Source organism: Aedes albopictus, chromosome 1 (assembly GCF_035046485.1).
Source record: "Aedes albopictus strain Foshan chromosome 1, AalbF5, whole genome shotgun sequence".
NCBI lineage: Eukaryota > Metazoa > Arthropoda > Insecta > Diptera > Culicidae > Aedes > Aedes albopictus.
Window position 1 is genome coordinate 54,495,539 of NC_085136.1, and position 19,872 is coordinate 54,515,410.

General features: G+C 38.8%; 1 protein-coding gene across 4 annotated transcripts in view; it reads right to left on the reverse strand.

Moving 5' to 3' along the window:
* The window catches only part of LOC115256689 (ankyrin-3), a 97,225-nt gene that overhangs the window by 70,458 nt on the left and 6,895 nt on the right, over window positions 1-19,872 (reverse strand). The window contains exon 3 of one of the 4 annotated variants that reach the window (XM_062844572.1): window positions 10,722-15,843. The exons of 2 other annotated variants lie outside the window; for them this stretch is intronic. In XM_062844572.1, coding sequence (XP_062700556.1) covers window positions 11,447-12,901 — 1,455 coding nt within the window. In that variant the 5' untranslated portion in view covers window positions 12,902-15,843 and the 3' untranslated portion in view covers window positions 10,722-11,446. Of the gene's footprint in view, window positions 1-10,721; window positions 15,844-19,872 lie in introns of those variants that run through there. One more of the 4 variants, XM_062844571.1, reaches the window with a different exon arrangement.

The following is a 19,872-nucleotide window of genomic DNA, read 5'->3' on the forward strand; positions in this document are numbered from 1 at the left end:
TTACTTTTTTATACCAACTTTAGGGGGATAGATCATACAGAATAGCGGCTATTAGCAGCTAATTTCCACGTTATGTTTTGCATGAACTTACACCCTTTCGATACATATGCAAATCACAACGGGATCGAGCGGGATTCACTACACTTTTTCAATTTATGTATCGTAAGATTTTAACACAAATACCCCACTTAACAAACAGTATGTTTAAAAGATTTTTTCATTTTTTTTTATTTTGCCTTTGATCTGCAAAGTTGTTGATGCTCAAAAATACACGGTTTTACCAAATAGACCAGATTGCAGAGCTCGATTATGTAAAAAACATCAAATCCTGAGAACTAATAAGAATAAAGACAAATTAGAAAAACAGTTATTTGGAGATAATATTTTTTCTACTACCGCGGTTGGCACAAGAAGGTGTAGATCACAGAGAGCACGATGGGCGGGCCCGGTGGAGCGTGACCTAGCGAGCATTGGGCGCGACCGAGGATGAGAGCGGCAGCCACAAACCGAGTATTGTGGCGTACTATTGTTGATTATGTCTTGTCTTAAATGTGATGTTGAACAAATAAATGTATGTATGTATGTATCACTTTTCTCCTTCAAATCAACATTAAACTAAACAGTAAACAGCTCTGACCTTTGAATATTAAATATTAGATTGGTTTGAAATCACTTTCAAAAATTTCACTCTGACACACTCTGACTGACCTCGATATATCTAAAACCAGAACACGTACAAAAATACCGCCTCCAGAAAAGTTGTTGCTTATTTGGGCTTAAAAACTTTGCTGAAGACAGCATCTTTGTAAGTCCTCAGGATTTGCAGATATTGAGGTCAGTCAATGTGATGCAATATTGCTGCAATATTTTTTGTAGGTCTATACTTATACCGGGTAGTGTATTTCTATGCACCTACAACTTTACTAATCAAATACAAAATAAAAAAAATGTTTTGAAATCATCTTTCAAACATACTGTTTGTTAAGTGGGGTATTTGTGTTAAAATCTTAAGATACAAAAGTTGAAAAAGTGTAGTGAATCCCGCTCGATCCCGTTGTGTTTTGCATATGTATCGAAAGGGTGTAAGTTCATGCAAAACATAACGTGGAAATTAGCTGCTAATAGCCGCTATTCTGTATGATCTATCCCCCTAAAGTTGGTATAAAAAAGTAAGAAAAACATTCCTAAGTCTTTTAAACGAAAAGATAGCCATTTGCTGTCTTCAGAAAAAATGTGTATTTTTGCAGTATCTACAACTTTCCTGGACATTGGAAAACTGGGAAAATTCATTCTAAAAAGATATTTCGAAAAATCGATTTTAAGGGACATATACACCATTTTTGGCCTATAACTTTGTTAAACTACGAGATCGATTTTTTTGGTCTTCGACAAAGTTTCTTCTAAATACATTATCTACAATGTTTTCTTAGACATTTTTCAATTTTGACGTAAAATAAAAAAGTTAATTTTTTTATCTAAGTGTATACCACCCTTAAGTGAAATTTTATTACATCAAAATAAAGTACTTGTAAAATAAAGAAACATTGTAGAAGACCACATAACGCTAAATCCAATAGTTTCTGAGTAAATACCCATGTCCCACTTCTTTTGATTTCGTCCCACTGTGCGGTGGCCAAACACGCGACGCTGCGTTTTTTACTGGCCATTGCCAATCAAAAAGGGATGCATCTTCACCAGCTTGACGTGAAGACTGCGTTTCTTAACGGATTGCTAGAACAAGAGATATACATGCGTCTACCGGAAGAATTCGGTGCAGGAAACCTGATTGCCAAGCTGCAGAAGTCCATTTACGGCCCAAAGCAAGCATCCCATGCCGGGAATTCAAGATTTCACGATTTCGTCACGAGTCTTGGGTTCAAGCGCAGCAATGTGGATAACTGTCTGTATATCTCGATCGTTGATGAAGAGGAGGTGTATATGATCATCTATGAAGACGACATTTTAATCGCCAGCCGATCGTTGGAAACGATTCGAGATCTGAAAGCCAAACTGAAGGACGAGTTCGAAATGAGCGACATGAACGAGATTAGCACGTTTCTGGGACTGACCGTGAAGAGGCGTAAGCTTTTTGGGTATTTTTGTGGCGTTTCAGTCTTTTCGGGGATCAAAAACATATAGTTGTTTTTGATCCCCGAAAAGACTGAAACGCCACAAAAATACCCAAAAAGTCTACCAAACAGTCGTCGCCAAAGCTGAGAGGCGTAAGGATGAAGGCATTTTGGAAATTAGCCAGCGGAGTTACCTCGAAAATCTAGCTCGCTTCGGCATGACATACTGCAAGCCGAAACAAACACCGTTGGCAACAGGCCTCAAGCTTGAGAAGTGTAACGACCCTTCCAAGTACACTACTCATCCATATCGAAAGTTGATTGGTTGCCTGACCTACGTTACCGTCACGTCCAGACCTGATTTGTGCGCTGCTGTCAATTATTTTAGTGCTTTCCAAACCTGTGCGACTGACGATCACTGGAATCACGCCAAACGTATCCTGCGGTACATTAAGGGTACATTGGACTTGAAACTGGTGTACAGGAGGGACGAGACGTGTGCCACTATCGAAGGATTTGCTGACTACGATTGGACAAGCGATGTTTGCGATCGGAAATTAACATCGGGATTCGTATTTCGGGTTTACCAAGCAAACGTATCCTGGTTAACGCAGAAGCAAAAAACTGTCGCGTTGTCATCTGCCGAGGCGGAGTACCCGGATAAAAAATTACCATTCATTACATGGTAAATATTATTAACATATGACTGGTTTTATTGTTCACAATAAAATACATAGTAGATATATTGTTACTTTTTACAATAGAAATCAAGCCCATATAGTTCGTACAATAAGTGAACATTAGCTTTATTAGTGACTAATTGATTCGATTGTTTTTCAATAGTTCTATAATAATTTAAAGTTACTATCAGTAAAAATTAATTTAAGTTGTTTTTAAATAGTTGCAAAGTGCATGCAAAGTTCTCATGGACTTTTTATTAAAAAAGAGTTTATTTCTCAATTACACTTAAAAACAATTCGTAGCAAATAAATAACAATAAATATTATTGTTGCTTGGATAATGTTTGTATAATCAAATACAAAATCACTTGACATATTTTTTTATAGTTGTCGTTTTAAATTTGAGTACAGTAATGTTTCGGTTATCGAATGTTATTCGCTAAAACTTCAACGACTGACAGACGTCAAGCCGTGTTGTCAGAGGAAGCTCTCAATGAATAACTGAGGAAGTACTTCTAGAAAACTAGCTGAAATGCAGATTTTAGCCAAGTGAGGACGTTACGACAAGAAAAAGATGAACAATGATTTTTCTAATGTTTTCCAATTAATTAAAAGAATTTAGTAAATAGTAAACTACCATTGATAACAATACAAATAGTTTAATGGGGTCAATTGAACCAATGGTAAAATAAACATGCAATAACATTTATTGTTATGTAAACAGATTTCGCCTTTGAAAACCCTTAGAATTCATATTTCTCGGTAACATTTTTCTCCAGCATTTACAGATACTAATGGCCACATGAATTGTGAACGATGTATGGTATGGATCATACGACCTGAAGTCTGACTTGTGATATTTGGCAGTTATTTGATAAGATTGATGATAGATCTTATCAACAGCTGTCAAGCAATACATACCAAACAGACATCAGAGTGTTTGATTCTTATCATAAAATGTGCATATCATTCTGGCGGCCGTTAGTGTTCGTAAATGCTGGATATAAATGTTAGCGGGAAATATAAATTCTATGGATTTTCAAAAGCGAAAACTGCTTAGAAATAACAACAAATATTATGGTATTTTTATTGTAATAACGATTCATTTGACGCCATTCAATTAATTGTATTTGTATTGTAAGAACAATGAATAAACATTAAGATATATTGTTTTCTTTTGAAAATTGCCCTAAAAATGTCTCATAAAAACACAATACATTCTATTGTTTTTCGCGAAAAAGTGTATGAAAAATTTCTCAAAATTTTATGGTTAAGATACATAACGACCACCATTTTTTATTGTAAAAGTGCCATTTACCATTCGCCGAATGGTACAGAACAATACGGGTGATGGTGAGTGTGCCGTGAAAATTACAATACGTTTAATGGTGAATATTTTTCGAAAAAATGGTGTTGTAACAATAAAATTTATCGTATTTTTATGATATGTTTTATCAGGGTACGCCTCACTGAGTGTAGCTGTTAAGGAGGCGCTGTGGCTGCGGATGCTGTTACAAGACTTCAACATCGATGTGTCCGAACCTGTCATAATCCGAGAAGACAATCAAGCATGCATCAGTATTGCTGAAGAGGATAAGCCTACCAAGCGGCTGAAGCATGTAGACGTGCGATTTCATTTCGTACGCGAAGAAATCCAGAAAAGAACCATCCAGTTGGAGTACGTGGCTTCGAAAGCCCAGATAGCCGACATAATGACTAAAGGACTACCGAGACCACAATATGAGAAGCTACGAAGCCTAATAAGGTTATCGGCTTGAAGGGGGGTATTAACAGTGTAGTAACCATCCGATTCCCCTTTTATATAAACCTTGATAAATCAGCCCATATGGCAACTCTGTAACTGCTCTTTCTGACAAATACAATTGGGTTTTTAAATTTAGAAAAACGTATTGTTTTTTCGATTTCATACGAAAGAGCATCTTTTTCTGAGCCACTATGATTTTTTTTCAGATTTTTAGAACTTTATTTTGGTGCCTAAAATCAATTTCAAAGAGATTTTTTGAAATCACCTTTTGACAGCTGAGCAACTGCTTGACAGCTCCGCCCAGTACAAAATGCGACGAGGGGTGTTCCGACAAATCGCTCCCATACAAAGTTCAAATTGATTTTTAAATAGGTTCCCGGGCACCAAAATTCATGAAAATTTGGATTTCGGCCCAGTTTGGCATGCAGATTCCGAATATGGAATTATCTCAACACCACTAAAGAAGCCAATTCACTACCAGTTGAACTTCTAACAGAGAAAGTTGTTTTTCTTGTTCGCTCTTGTGAAAGCCCCCGCGAGTATTTTTCCACTTCGGTCGTGTTCGCTCGTGTTCTTCCTTGCGCCGCTTTTCATTTATGACCATTTTGGCATGCAAAATGTAGCGGTGTCAAGCTATAGACTGTTTCAGAAATTATAAATACACTAACGATTGACCGACATTTCAAATTGAGCACACTGTCCAAAAAAGTTTCTTCTAGTTCTTGTAGTAAACATGCTAACGAAGCAAATAATACCAATTTTGTTGATGTTTCTTGTGAAAGTAAAAAAATAGGGCTCTGTAAACTAGATGATTAAAATTTGAAGTTGCACAATGTGGTCAAAAAATGTAGCATGGTAGAAAAGAAAAAAATCTCACAAATAAAATATTTTATTTCCAAACAAAATAAAAGTTACTGTATCGATAAGAAAAGATATTTCTCGATTGGTTTGAGTAATTTTTATTGGAATATTTGATCAAGAATCACTATTACGGGCCTTTTCAATACAAAAATTTTTGTTTCAAATTTCTCAACAACACCAGTAGGAACAAACGTTAAGCAAACGAATGTCTTAATTACTGCTTACTACATTCGTTTCTACGGTATGGCAAGCTTTGCCATCCAAAGGATCGAATGAACTGAAAAAAATAATTTGTTTAACTTAAATGCGTTCAGGAAAGCTAAAAAACTGTATGGTAGTTCTTATGTTCCGTAAAAAAACCTTAAAAAATAAAAAACATGATCTCAGAAAAAATGTTGTGGAAATGCCTTTATCGACTTTTCCCAGATTTTGATCAAGGCATTCCTTAGACAACTTGTCGAGAAAGCGAATGTGATAAAAATGTAGATAATTCTTGGTATGTAGTTATAAACAATGTTGAAATCTTTAAAAACTCCATTGTGCAAATGGAAATTTGGAGAATGAAGTTCATTGTTAGAGAATTCGACTGTTCTTCAAAATATCAAGACAATTGAAAGGAAATACAAAAATATGGAGTATAATATGCTATATTCTGGAAGAAGTTGGGAAAAATCATTAGAACAGTTTATTTTATTTAATAAACAAAGTGTATTTATAATTTCTGAAACAGTCTATATTGTTATTCGATGCGTCAATGTTGGCTTTTTCTGACAATAATATTTGCACAACCTCTTTGATCGCAGCAGTCCGCGAGCGCGTGCGGGTGTTTAATTTTTGCGCTGTCATTTTTTTCGTGTTCGCGAATTTTTGATTTAAGGCCTTTTACTATTGAGGCAGATCAATGAAGAGAATGTCCATTAGTTCCACGGTCGACAGATGAATCTTCGTGGTTCTGGTTCTATCGAATGGAAATACAATATCGGTAACGAAATCCGCCGGAAGTGTACTGTGCCAACGCGTGCCCGGGAGGTGTTTCACAGATCTAGAAAATTTTCGTGACAACATGAAGAGTGAAAATTACTCCTGGACACTCACTGCTCCTTGTCTACAGCGTTCGTTGCGCAAGTTTTTCCCCGGTTCTCGGAACATTTCGTGGTGCTTTTATTTTATGATTCCGTTTTGTGTGTATGGTCAATCTGCAAAGGCAAGGAGAAACCTTGGGCAAAAGGAAGAAAAAGTTAAGACGGGAAGCATTCTTGCAGAACAGACCGTCATAGGAAAATGTTGGTTCCTTATGCTGAACAAAAGTTGCCTTGGGATGCTGTGGCTGTTATTCATCGTGTAAACTCGGTGAGAATGTTCCTTTTATCGTATAATTTGCTTTTTTGTACCTAATTATTCTGTGTAAGAAATGCAATTGGAAACGGTTGTTAACGCTTTGCTCGTTTTACACACGTTTATGTACTTTTGTAACTCCACAAACACAAAGGGGGCTAGGAACATGCCAAATTACATACATATATATCGCATAACTTAATTATACTGAATTCCTGATCATTCATGTACCAAAATCCTATTTCCTTTCTATTTTCGAGAGCGTCGGTGAGTCGCTGACATTTCGATAAGTAGTTATCCCTTCCCTACTTGCATTTCCCCATCCACATATCATGTTTCTTATCATTTCAGAGACCGATCAATGGCGGTTAAGCCTAGGCTTGTTAGCCAGGACACAGTGTAAATGCCTGTGCCCCATTGTAACGAACTTTCAGTTCGTTGCATTTTTGTAAATATTTAAAATGTAAATTTAGCTTAAGTAAAATGAATTCTTTAAAAATAATTTGAAATATCCTAAAGTTCCACCATCACTTGTACCGCGAATTCAAGCTTTTTCTCTCTGCGCTCAAGCACTCAAGCAGCGTCTCACATGGATTAGATGAGTGCTAAAGAAAGTTGTAACATGTGACCGCAAATGCAAGCGCATGTGATCACATCACAGCGTTGGTTGGTGGCCATCGACCTGTGGGAAACCTTTTCAGGATTTGTTGACCCCGGGAATTCGTTAATGAGAATTCTCTCCGATATTCTGATGCGCTCGGCTGGTGAAATCGTTGCAATACGAAGTATCTAATTTCTCTTGGACACAATAGACTGTTAGACGGAGTAAAGGGAATTTAGAGACTTCGTCAAGTCAAATCCGGTAGCGAAGATCGTGGAAAATATTCGCGCTTTATCTGAGGGTTTCTGGCTGTGACTCGTTCACTTTGATCTGCATTGTGGAAGAGGCAGGAGTAGTTCAGTTTTAGTTCCGCGTCGTGAGATGTAATTTTCAGGTGTGAATAGTAACATGTGATGTCCCTTAGGTTATTTATTCAAGTTCAATTCTTCTCTCCTAGATAGTTAAAGAAAATCGCTGTAAATTTGTGCGATCGTGCTAAACCGTGCTAGCGATAGGAAGTGTGCGAGTGTGGAAATCGAGTTAAACAGGTAATTCACGTGCTTGAATTGTGTGGTATGCTTACGGTTAACATAGTGGCATTCTCTATCAGTTTGTGGCAAGCGTGCCAGCCCGCCACCCCACCATTTTCCGTTGGGAACTATTCCTGACCCCACTCTGCAGCTTCGAAGATCCCGGCCAGTGCAACACGTGGCCGAAGGGGGCCGCGCCCGTCAATTCCGCGCCCCAGACAGGGCAGAAGGCAGCAGCGAACAGCAACAGTTTTTCCCGCTTACGGTGACGACCGCGAGTGAAAGTAGAAGCCCACAAATCGTGTGTGAGGCGCCGACGGCGCCTGAAAGTAGCGTGAAGCGTAGACGTCCGTTGTCCGACAGGAAAGCGCGCACGCGTGCCAGAAATGTGCTGCAGGTAAGCGTCGACCGAATCAACCCGCCAGTGTCGTAAGTCAGCAGCGTCCCCCGACGCGCCGCACCTCAGCACCGTACGACCCACCCACCGTTTCGCAGCGTCGATCAGAAGCGCTGTAGAGCCACAGCGTCCCCCGACGCGCGCCCCGACGATAGCGTCCACAGCGTCGGTGAGCCGAGCAGAGTCATCGTCTGGCGAGCATCCGTCCCCGTCGTGCTGAAATGTAACCGTTCGTTTGAACGTGCTTTCCGGTAACGTTAGCAGATGGCTTATGCGCCACTCCGGAAGGAGACCATCTACCTGTTTTCAGGGTTGCCCGGCCTGAGACCTCTCGAGGGAAAGTATTTTTGGGTCCAATTACTGGACAGAAAGCACGAAGTACGTCTGGCTACGTCGTTGCAAAACAAAGACCCTCCCTTGGATTATACTCCAGACTGCTAAACTGAATAAAGAGAACCTAGCCGATAGTCTAGACCACATTTACGCCTGTTCTCATCACTGGCTGGCTGCACACGTAAACCCCTCACTGTTTTATGGAAGATTAGGGAGAAGTCCTTGGTTGGATTCGGAGCCAACCTCCCCAGTAAAATAAAATAAAGGAACAAACTAGAAAACGACACCGAGTAACATGAAACCTCCCCTACATTACCTCTTCTCGCTCAAAAACTCAAACACAGGTCGGTTTGTCTGTGGTACCCTTGCTATTTTATTCAAAAGACACTCATCTCCACTTCAGCAAATTCATTCCTATATTTAACTCGTAGGCCTACTTTACCGACATTAAACATTCTCTCTCCTTCTCTTACTCTATATGTACATACTCTCCAATTCGTTATTCTATACCTTCCTAATGCTTTCCTATCACGTGCTCTTGTGCGGTGTGGGCATTCACTTTAACTCCGGCTATGGTCAAACCAAAAATAGCCGCCGCCACGCGTCTCGAACTAACAATCGGGAGCGGGCAAAAAAATCTACACCATGCGCATGGGACTTTCACTGATTTGCATGCATTTACTCACGGTACCATATCAGCACGACGGGGACGGATGCTCGCCAGACGATGACTCTGCTCGGCTCACCGACGCTGTGGACGCTATCGTCGGGGCGCGCGTCGGGGGACGCTGTGGCTCTACAGCGCTTCTGATCGACGCTGCGAAACGGTGGGTGGGTCGTACGGTGCTGAGGTGCGGCGCGTCGGGGGACGCTGCTGACTTACGACACTGGCGGGTTGATTCGGTCGACGCTTACCTGCAGCACATTTCTGGCACGCGTGCGCGCTTTCCTGTCGGACAACGGACGTCTACGCTTCACGCTACTTTCAGGCGCCGTCGGCGCCTCACACACGATTTGTGGGCTTCTACTTTCACTCGCGGTCGTCACCGTAAGCGGGAAAAACTGTTGCTGTTCGCTGCTGCCTTCTGCCCTGTCTGGGGCGCGGAATTGACGGGCGCGGCCCCCTTCGGCCACGTGTTGCACTGGCCGGGATCTTCGAAGCTGCAGAGTGGGGTCAGGAATAGTTCCCAACGGAAAATGGTGGGGTGGCGGGCTGGCACGCTTGCCACAAACTGATAGAGAATGCCACTATGTTAACCGTAAGCATACCACACAATTCAAGCACGTGAATTACCTGTTTAACTCGATTTCCACACTCGCACACTTCCTATCGCTAGCACGGTTTAGCACGATCGCACAAATTTACAGCGATTTTCTTTAACTATCTAGGAGAGAAGAATTGAACTTGAATAAATAACCTAAGGGACATCACATGTTACTATTCACACCTGAAAATTACACCTCACGACGCGGAACTAAAACTGAACTACTCCTGCCTCTTCCACAATGCAGATCAAAGTGAACGAGTCACAGCCAGAAACCCTCAGATAAAGCGCGAATATTTTCCACGATCTTCGCTACCGGATTTGACTTGACGAAGTCTCTAAATTCCCTTTACTCCGTCTAACAGTCTATTGTGTCCAAGAGAAATTAGATACTTCGTATTGCAACGATTTCACCAGCCGAGCGCATCAGAATATCGGAGAGAATTCTCATTAACGAATTCCCGGGGTCAACAAATCCTGAAAAGGTTTCCCACAGGTCGATGGCCACCAACCAACGCTGTGATGTGATCACATGCGCTTGCATTTGCGGTCACATGTTACAACTTTCTTTAGCACTCATCTAATCCATGTGAGACGCTGCTTGAGTGCTTGAGCGCAGAGAGAAAAAGCTTGAATTCGCGGTACAAGTGATGGTGGAACTTTAGGATATTTCAAATTATTTTTAAAGAATTCATTTTACTTAAGCTAAATTTACATTTTAAATATTTACAAAAATGCAACGAACTGAAAGTTCGTTACACCATCCCGGAAGCAAAAAGGCCCATGGAGTGACAAAATTTCTTAGCTATGTCACTCCCAACGTTGGTGTTTAAATATACTAAATGAACTTCACTCACTCCAACACATCTACATGATTTACCCCAATATACCTACACAATCTGATTGTTGTCGTATCACTCGCTTATAGTGATTCTCAAATCACCCCATTCCAAATATCCAATTCCTTGACACCTATGGGAGTGTCGGTGAGTCGCTGACCTTTTGTAAAGTAGGTGCCATATCATCACATCCTTTCCTATCCTCGTAACGGGGAAGATGGGCGGGGCCGGCAATGGAAGTTCTCATGTCTTTTTTACTTCAACCTCTGATTGGATAGCTATTCCTTCCCAAATAGCATTCCATAAGCAATTAGATTAGAAGTATAAAAGTTCTAACATGACAACTTTCAGTATGCAATCTACGAATTACTCCGTTACCACGCAACGCAACGCAACGCAACGCAATAATATTTGCACAACCTCTTTATGACCATTTTGTCATGCCAAATGAAGCGGTGTCAGGTCATTGTAATCGTTTGTGCAAATGTTGACTCCATCTCCTACAAAAATATTTACAACCTCTTTAAGACCACTTACACATGTCAAATGAAGTGGTGTCCATCTATTGAGATCCAATGCATCAATATTGGCTTTTTCTCTCAACAATATTTTCGCAATCACGTTATGACCATACAAACATGCCAAAAGAAGCGGCGTACAGTCCCAGTCATTCAATGCTTCAATATTGGCTTTTTCTCTCAACAATAATTCCACAATCTTTTTATGGCCATTCTTACATACAAAATGAAGCGGTGTACAGTTCCCATCATTCTATGCATCAATATTGGCTTTTTCTCTCCACAATAATTCCACAATTTCGTCATGACCATTCTTACATGCAAAATAAAGCGGTGTAAAGTTCTCATCATTCAATGCTTCAATATTGGCTTTTTCTCTCAACAATAATTCCACAATCTTTTTATGACCATACAGACATGCAAAATGAAGCGGTGTAAAGTTCCTATCATTCAATGCATCAATATTGGCTTTTTCTCTCAACAATAATTCCACAATCTCGACATGACCATTCTGACATGCATAATGAAGTGGTGTACAGTTCTTATAATTCAATGCATCAATATTGGCTTTTTCTCTCAACAATAATTCCACAATCTTTTTACGACCAATCTTACATGCATAATGAAGTGTTGTAGAGTTCTTATCATTCAATGCATCAATATTGGCTTTTTCTCTCAACAATAATTCCACAATCTTTTCATGACCATACTTACATGCAAAATGAAGCGGTGTATAGTTCCCATCATTCAATGCATCAATATTGGCTTTTTCTCTCAACAATAATTCCACAACCTCGACATGACCATTCTTACATGCAAAATGAAGCGGTGTACAGTTCCCATAATTCAATGCATCAATTTTGGCTTCTTCTCTCAACAATAATTCCGCAATCATTTTATGACCATTCTGACATGCAGAATGAAGCGGTGTGCATTTATTTTTATCCACAGCGTTTACGTTAGCACCTTTACTAAGTAGTAATTCCACAACGATACAGAAACCTTCAGATGCGGCTAGATGTAGAACTGTTAACCTTTTACGATTCGGTTCACCATCGTTGATCAATCTTTCTAGTTTTTCAATTATTCGTTCCCAAGCTACAATGTCGAGATCTACAAAATACCTTGATAGTGCAGGCAGTTCTTTATATCCCCTTATTAGCATTTCCTTCAAAGCGTCATAACCATCCATAGCAAAACCCCAGAATACATCGCCAATTGTCCTGTTGAAAATAAAAGTATCAATCATTTTTTCAATTAAAATGATAACAACTTCTGTGTGTCCTCCAGCCGCAGCTAAATTCATAGGAGTTTTACCTTTGTTTGTCGTTACATAGTGCCGTGCACCTCTTTGTATCAACATTCTCGTCATATCAGCATCGCCATTATTACAAGCTATGTGAAGTGCATTCCATTTGTTTTTGGTTATGGAGTTCACATCTGTGCCTATATCGATCAAAAAATTTGTAATAGCTATTTGTTTGCGATGAACTGCATAATGTAGAACTGACCATCCCGCTGTATTTCGAATGTTTAAATCAGCTCCTTTTCTCAGCAGTAGTTGTACTAAATATATATGTCCGTATATTATAGCCGAATGTAGAGGAGCTAGACCACCATGATACTTAACATCAGGATGTACTTTACAGTCATCGATCAAGTAGGAACATATTTTGTCACTGCCGTTTTTAATGGCAATGTGAAGCATTTTGGCCGGCTTTGGCTTAAACAAAACAAAATTTCTGATCTTTGAAAGCACATATTTCAACAACTCTACGGCATTACTTTCACATGCCCAGAAAACAACATCTTTTGAATCAAAGGACGTCTCATGGGCGATTTTTTCTATGAAAAATTTAATGTTTTTTTCGATTATTTTAATGAAAAACTTTCTTATTCCTGTAAAACAAGTTAAAATATTTTTGACAATGTTTTTCAAGTTGATAAAATCATCCCATAGGAAGGTCGCAACAAAATATTCAGCATAAGAATGATGAGAAAACGAAAACTTACCGTCAATAAAATTCAGTAAAATGGATTTTTCAAACTGGTTCAGGTGGTTTTTTTTTAATATCGTCCCATTTTTTCATATATTTTGGATTTTTTATGATAAATTTAAGCTCACCAACATCAAGAAATTCTATTGCTAGTAGTTGATGATCAAGATAAAACCCATCGAAAATTTGTTTATTTGGATCAACTTTGCCAATGCCATGACATGCATCTTCTATCTTTAATTGTAAACATTTTTCGATAAAAATTTCGTAAATGTGTTCAACTTCTAAGAATTCTTTTTCTAAATAGCTTATTTCATCTTCTTCATCGACCATACTAGTTTCTTTGAATTGCTCAAAACGCTGTTTGTATAATTTCGACATCATTTTAACCATCAATGGAACTCTGCACAAGCTATTAAACTTGTCAACCAAAAATTTGGAATATGAATTAAATTTGAAATCGATATCACTCCCTACTTTATCTTTCCAAGACTGTGCAAGGTATTCAATAATATTTTCGCTGCTGAACGGCTCCAATGAAAAGTATCCGACACTAATCTTATGCTTCTTCAAGAAGCGTTGCAATGTTTTTTTTTCATGATTTCTAACACTTATAACAACTTGAATTTGTTTTGATGTGAACAATAATTCCATCAGTCTATTTATTTTGTCAATATTTTTCTTATGTATTTCATCATACCCATCAAACAGTATTGTAATGTGATCATCGGACCTATTTTCCAAAGCTTTTTGTATCAGTATAATATTCTTGTCAGATAACACACATTTGAATATATTCAATGATGCTTCATTGTCGAAACCTTCCTCAGAATCTTGCAGTCTGTTCAGGTAAAAAAGATAAACAGCTCCTGATTTCAGTTTTTGGTATTCAAGGGCAAGGTATTGAAGCAGCTCAGTTTTACCTATTCCAGGGTCCGCCGTCAAAACTAAACACTGATACTGTGAAAACTTAAACATCAGATTTGCTGCAAATTCACTATCTGTCATTTCCTCGCAAGTTTTGTTAGATAGAAATACTCTATCGTCCATTCCAAGTTCATTTTCTGTTGTATTGTCATCAAGGGAAAAAAAATCTTCTAAATTAAGACTTAAGACAGATGCTGTGTATCCATGAAATTGAGATGCTTTTAAATGTTGTGTTTCATCGCTATCCTCTTTTTCAAATATTAGCACTCTGTTAATGTATAACTGGTTCATATTATTCAATTCTGGATATAATTTTGCAATTTCCAACCGTAACTTGTTGCAAAACTGTGATACATATTGTTGATTTAAATATGGTTTGGAATTACCTTGATCGCGTTTCAACGTTGCTTCAAAATGATCATCCAAATCCTTTACAGCATTTTTATAATGGTATTCGGTAAGCTTACCTAAAACGTCAGGTCGCAGCCACGTTCTCATCCACGAGTTCAGCTCCTCGACGATGAAGGGCTGTAATTCTTCCGGTTGATCCACAGATAAAGTGAGTAGCTCAAAAAATTGTCTCACATCAGATGCCTCCGCATAGAACAATAGTGAATGGTGTTTGCATCGAGAATCCTTTCCATCGAAAAACTTCTGCTTCGTTGAAATCACTGTTTTCATATCATTCAATTCAGCCTTCAGCATTCTATACAATTCAGCTTTAGGAACTACATCACTATTGAATGTTTCTTTGAATGCTAGCTGGCCATGTGCAGTCGTTGTCAGGATCAAAGCTAAAAGATTTTCGTACTTCTTTAAATAGTCGGACACTATTCCTCTATGAAAAAGGTTTTTGATGGCATCAGCTAGATGTTTGAATTCCACTGATTGCAAATTTGTAAAACCACATTCTTTTTCATTGACATCGAGTTCTGGTGATTTACCAATAGGTTTCAAATTCTGTAGCTCTGGTTGAAGCCTTTTGTATAATTCAGAAATGAAAATCAGTGATTCGTTAAAAGTATCTGTGAATCTTATTTGACAGTTTCCCGACTCCTTCAAAATGTCTTTCAAATATGCTTTGTACTTTAGAAGCTGATCTGTAATGATTCCTCTAGTAAAAAGTTGCTTGATAGCGTCCTTCAGGGAATATAAATCTTTGTTAGTGTATTCCACGATTGATTGTATTGTAGATTCAGTCGGTGTGAGTGATTTTTGGGTTGCTCCTTCAGATGTAAAGCGAAGATATTCATCTAATTTTCGATCCTGGACCGCCAAGCAATCTTCTGCAGTTTTCAACTTTTCATCTAGTTTTTTGTTGGTGAATAGCACTATGTTGATTTTGCCTTTGAATCTATTTCGAATTATCATGTAAGAAGTGAAATATTTGTACAAACTGAAATCTCCTTTCTCTCGATGCGTTTTTGGTAGCAAGCCATTCAGATCTATCTTCGAATCTTTGCCGTCGGCATGTTTTGATTGTAGAAAAATCCATTGCTTGGCTGTCTCATCGTACAGCACCACGTCATCGAACTTTTCCGCGGATGTCAGTTCATACGCTAAGTGAAAGTTCTTCCTTTCTCGTGTCAGCCTTAGCAATAGTACTAGAGCCAGTTGCTTTTGGTAAACTTCGCCGTGAGTTCCAGACTTGATGCTGCTTTCGTACGTCACAAAGCTTTCAGTTTCCGGATCTATAAAATCCCGCGTTGAGGATGCCATTTTTATTCTGAAATTAAAAAAGAGAATTTTGACTTGCTGTCCCAGGAAAAGTTGTCCTGCCAATTTGACAATTATTGAGCACATTTGTTCACCGCACTCTAGATTGGCTTGTTTGCGATCGTTTCAAAGTTCGTCCCAGTTCATGCAAATTTCAGTAAATATTTTTAAATTTTGTGGAGGCCCAGGCCGGAGCGGATGTGGAGGCCCTCGGAGCTACAAAAGCGATGTACAAAAAACTTTTTTTTGTGTTTTCGAACAGTTTTTCAGATGTGTAGCAACCATAAGAGATTTTTGTGGGGCCCCTAAAATGCTTGGTTGAATGGCTAAATTATGTGATGTTTATTCATGTAATACAAAAACAGCATGCTATTTTTTTTTAGATATGCTTGGACCGGTTCTGGTAGGGAAAAGAAGGACTTTGTAGAACCATATGCTGCTATGGAGTGCAGTTATGTGCTACTGCAACACCAATTTCACAAGTATTCAATTCAAACTAACGTCATGCTAATAGCAAAACACTTGGGATTTCTCTACAAATTCCTTCAAGGCCACCTTCAAAAATTCCTTTGAGCATTTTTTCAAGAACTTCCCCAGGGATTGTTTCAGTCCTCAAGGGACTTCTCCATGAGTTTCTCCTTCGTGAATGCTTCCATGAGCATCTTGCAGAGTTCCGATAGTTGCAGGGTTTGTTCCAAGAAGTGCTTCAAGAATTCCTCCCTCGATTCCTTCAGAAATTTTTACAGATACTTATGCAAGAATGCATCGACGAATTTCTCCAGGATTTTTTCCATAGCTTCCTTCGATGATTCTATCATGGATTGCTCCAGAGAATTTTTCTAGAATTCCACTATGAGTTTCACCAGACATTCCTCCGGGAATTTCTCCTGGGAGGTTCCTCCAGTTATTGTTCAGTGCTTTTTTCGAGAATTTCTTCAGGAATTTCTCCAGGAAATCCCAAAAAAATATTAACAGAAATTCTTCTAGGTATTTCTGCATGTGTTCATTCAGAGATATCTTTATATATTGCTTCAAGAATTCCACTAGAGATTGCTCCAATAAATCAATCTGAAATAATTCGAAGTATTTCAGCAGCAATATCTTCCAGAAACCCTTACAGGAAATTTTACCAGAGTTACGCTAAAAATTAATCCAGGAGTTTCTTAAAACATTGTACAAAAGGAGTGCATTCAAAGATTCCAATAATAATTTATCAAAAAAATTATTGCAGACATGGATTCCTTCATATTTTTTTCCTACATAAATTCTTCCAGGAATTTGTTACGAAAGCTTTCCTAGGATTTCCTAAAGAATCCCTTATGGGACTGCTTCCGTAATTCAGGAACTGCTACAGGGATTCCTCAAGGAGTTCCTCCACGAACTCTTCTTAGAATTCCTTCAGGATTTCTTTATGGATTCCATCTGCAATTTATTCAGGAATTCTTACTGGGGATTCTCCATGAATTTCTCAAGGGATTCTTCCACGAATTTATTCAGAGATTCCCCCTGGAGTTATTCCAGGGATTTCTCTTAGAATTACTGCAGGGATTCTTCTTAAAATTCATCCAGGGATTCCTTCAGAAATGCCTCTAGAGATTCTTCCAGAAATTCTTCTAGAGATTTTTTTTAGGAGTATTTCTAGAGACTCCTCCGTTAATCCCTACAGGCATTCCTCTATCCTCTATCCTGCAGGGATTCCTCCAAGTATTTCTGCAGGGTTTAACTGGGGAATTTCTTCTGTGATTCTTTCTGGAACAACTTATTTTAAAAATTCCCCCAAAGATCTCAGGAACTCTTCTTACGATTTCTTCAGAAATTTCTCCTTGTATTATTTCAACAATTTCCTCCATGAATCAATTCAGTGCATCCTCCAGGAACTGTTTAGGGATTCCTTAGGAACTCCTCTTGAAATTGCTTCCGCGGTTCCTTCTGGAGTTTCTTCAGGAACTCTTCTAAGCATTCCTCCAGAATTTCTCCAAAAATTACATCTGCGATTTATTCATAAATTATTTCTGGTATTCCTCTATGAATTCCTTAAGAGATTTATCCACGATTTTTTGAGGAACTCCTTTAGGTATTTTTCCATGGATTCCTCTGGGAATTAGGGATTTCTCTGAAATTTTTTTTCCAGAAATTCCGCCAGTAACTTCTCTAGAGATTTCTCCAGGAGTTCCTCTGGAGATTCCTTCAGGAACTCCTACAGGCGTTCTTCTAGGATATCCTCCATGGATCCCTTCAAAAATTCCTACAATTTTTTCAGAGATTCCTCCAAGAAATCATCCAGGGTTTCCTCAATGGATTCCTTTATGAATTTCTTCAGGCATTCCTCCAGTATTTGCTTCCGGGATTGTTCCCAGAATTCCGCCGGGAATTCCAACAGCAATTTATCCAGGAATTCTGTTAGGCATTTCTCCAAGGATTTTTTTTCCAGAGACTCTTACAGGAATCCCTCTAGAGATTTCTCCAGGAATTACTTCAGGGAATCCTCCAAGAAATTTTCCAGGCATTCTTCCAGGGATTCCTTCTTAGATTCTTGCAGAGATTGCTCTAGGATTTTTTTCAGCGTTTCCTCCAGGAATTCCACCAGATGTTCCTCCAGGAATTGCTTCAGTGACTCCTTGGATTGCTTCAGAAATTCTTTCTGGGATTTCTCCAGAAATTCATGCAGCCATTCCCCCAGGAATTAAACAAGGAATACCCTAATAAATTATGTCAGCAATTCATTCAGGAATTTCTGCAGAAAATATTTTAGTGATTCCTTCAGAAATTCTTCCAGGATTTTCTCTAGAACTTTACTAGGAATTTCTACAAGAATTCTTCCAGATCTTCCTCCAAGAATTGCTGCAATTTCCTCCAGAAATTCCGCTAAAATTCCTCCAGGAACATCTTCAGGGATTTTCCAGAGATTTTTCCACGAATTTCTCGAATGATTCCCCAGGGATTCCTTCAGCAATTCCTTCGAGGATTCCTTCAGGAATTCCTCCAGAAACCCTTCTGGAAATTCTTCCAGGAATTTCTCAGGGATTTTTTCAGAAATTTGTCCCAGGGTTCCTCTAGAGATTCCCCAAGAAATTTGTTCAGTAAATGTTTTAAGAATTTCTATCGAGATTTCTCCAGGAATTCCTTCAAGAATTCCTCCAGCAATTCACAAAGGAAACCTCCAGGAATTCCTCCAGGCATTCCCCCAGGAATCAATCCAGGAATTTCTCCAGGAACTTCTCCGGGAAATTCTCCAGGAATTACCCCAATAATTTCTTCTGGAATTCTTCCAGGAATTTCTCTAGGAATTCATCCAGGAATTACTCCTGGACATCAATCAGAAATTATGTCAGAAATTTCCCTAGGATTTTTTTTTCAGAAAGTTTTCTGGGATTTTTTTTAGAAATTCTTCATGAATATCCCCAGGAATTTTTCTGGAATTCTTCCAGACATTTCTCCAGGAATTTATCCTGAGATTCCTTCATGAATTTCTTCAGGGATTCCTCCAGGGATTTCTACACCATTTTTTCAGAGATTTTTACAGGGATTCCTCCAGGAAGTTCTTCGAAAATTCCTCCAGGAAATCCTCCAGATGTTCCCGTAATACCTTCAGGAATTTTTCAGGAACTTCCCCTAGAGATTCCTTTAGAAATTCATTCAGTAATTCTTTCAAAAATTCATCTAGAGATTCCATTGGGAATTCCATCATGGATTCCTCCAGCAATTCCCACAAGAATACCTCAAGGAATTTTATCAAGAAATTTTATCAAGATATTTCTCCAGAAACTCCTCCAGAAATTCCTCCACGAATTACCCCAGGATTTTTTTCAGGAATTCCTTCAAAGATTTTTCTAGGAATTACTCCTGGAGATCCTTCAGAAATTATGTCAGAAATTCCTCTCCTGAGATTTCATCAGGGATAGCTTCAGGGATTCCTCCAGAAATTTCTCCAGGGATTTTTCCAAGGATTCCTCTAGGAAATCCTCTAGAAGTTTCTCCAAGGATTCTTCTAGGTAATCCTCTAGAACTACCTTCAGAAATTCTTTCTGGAAATTGTCCA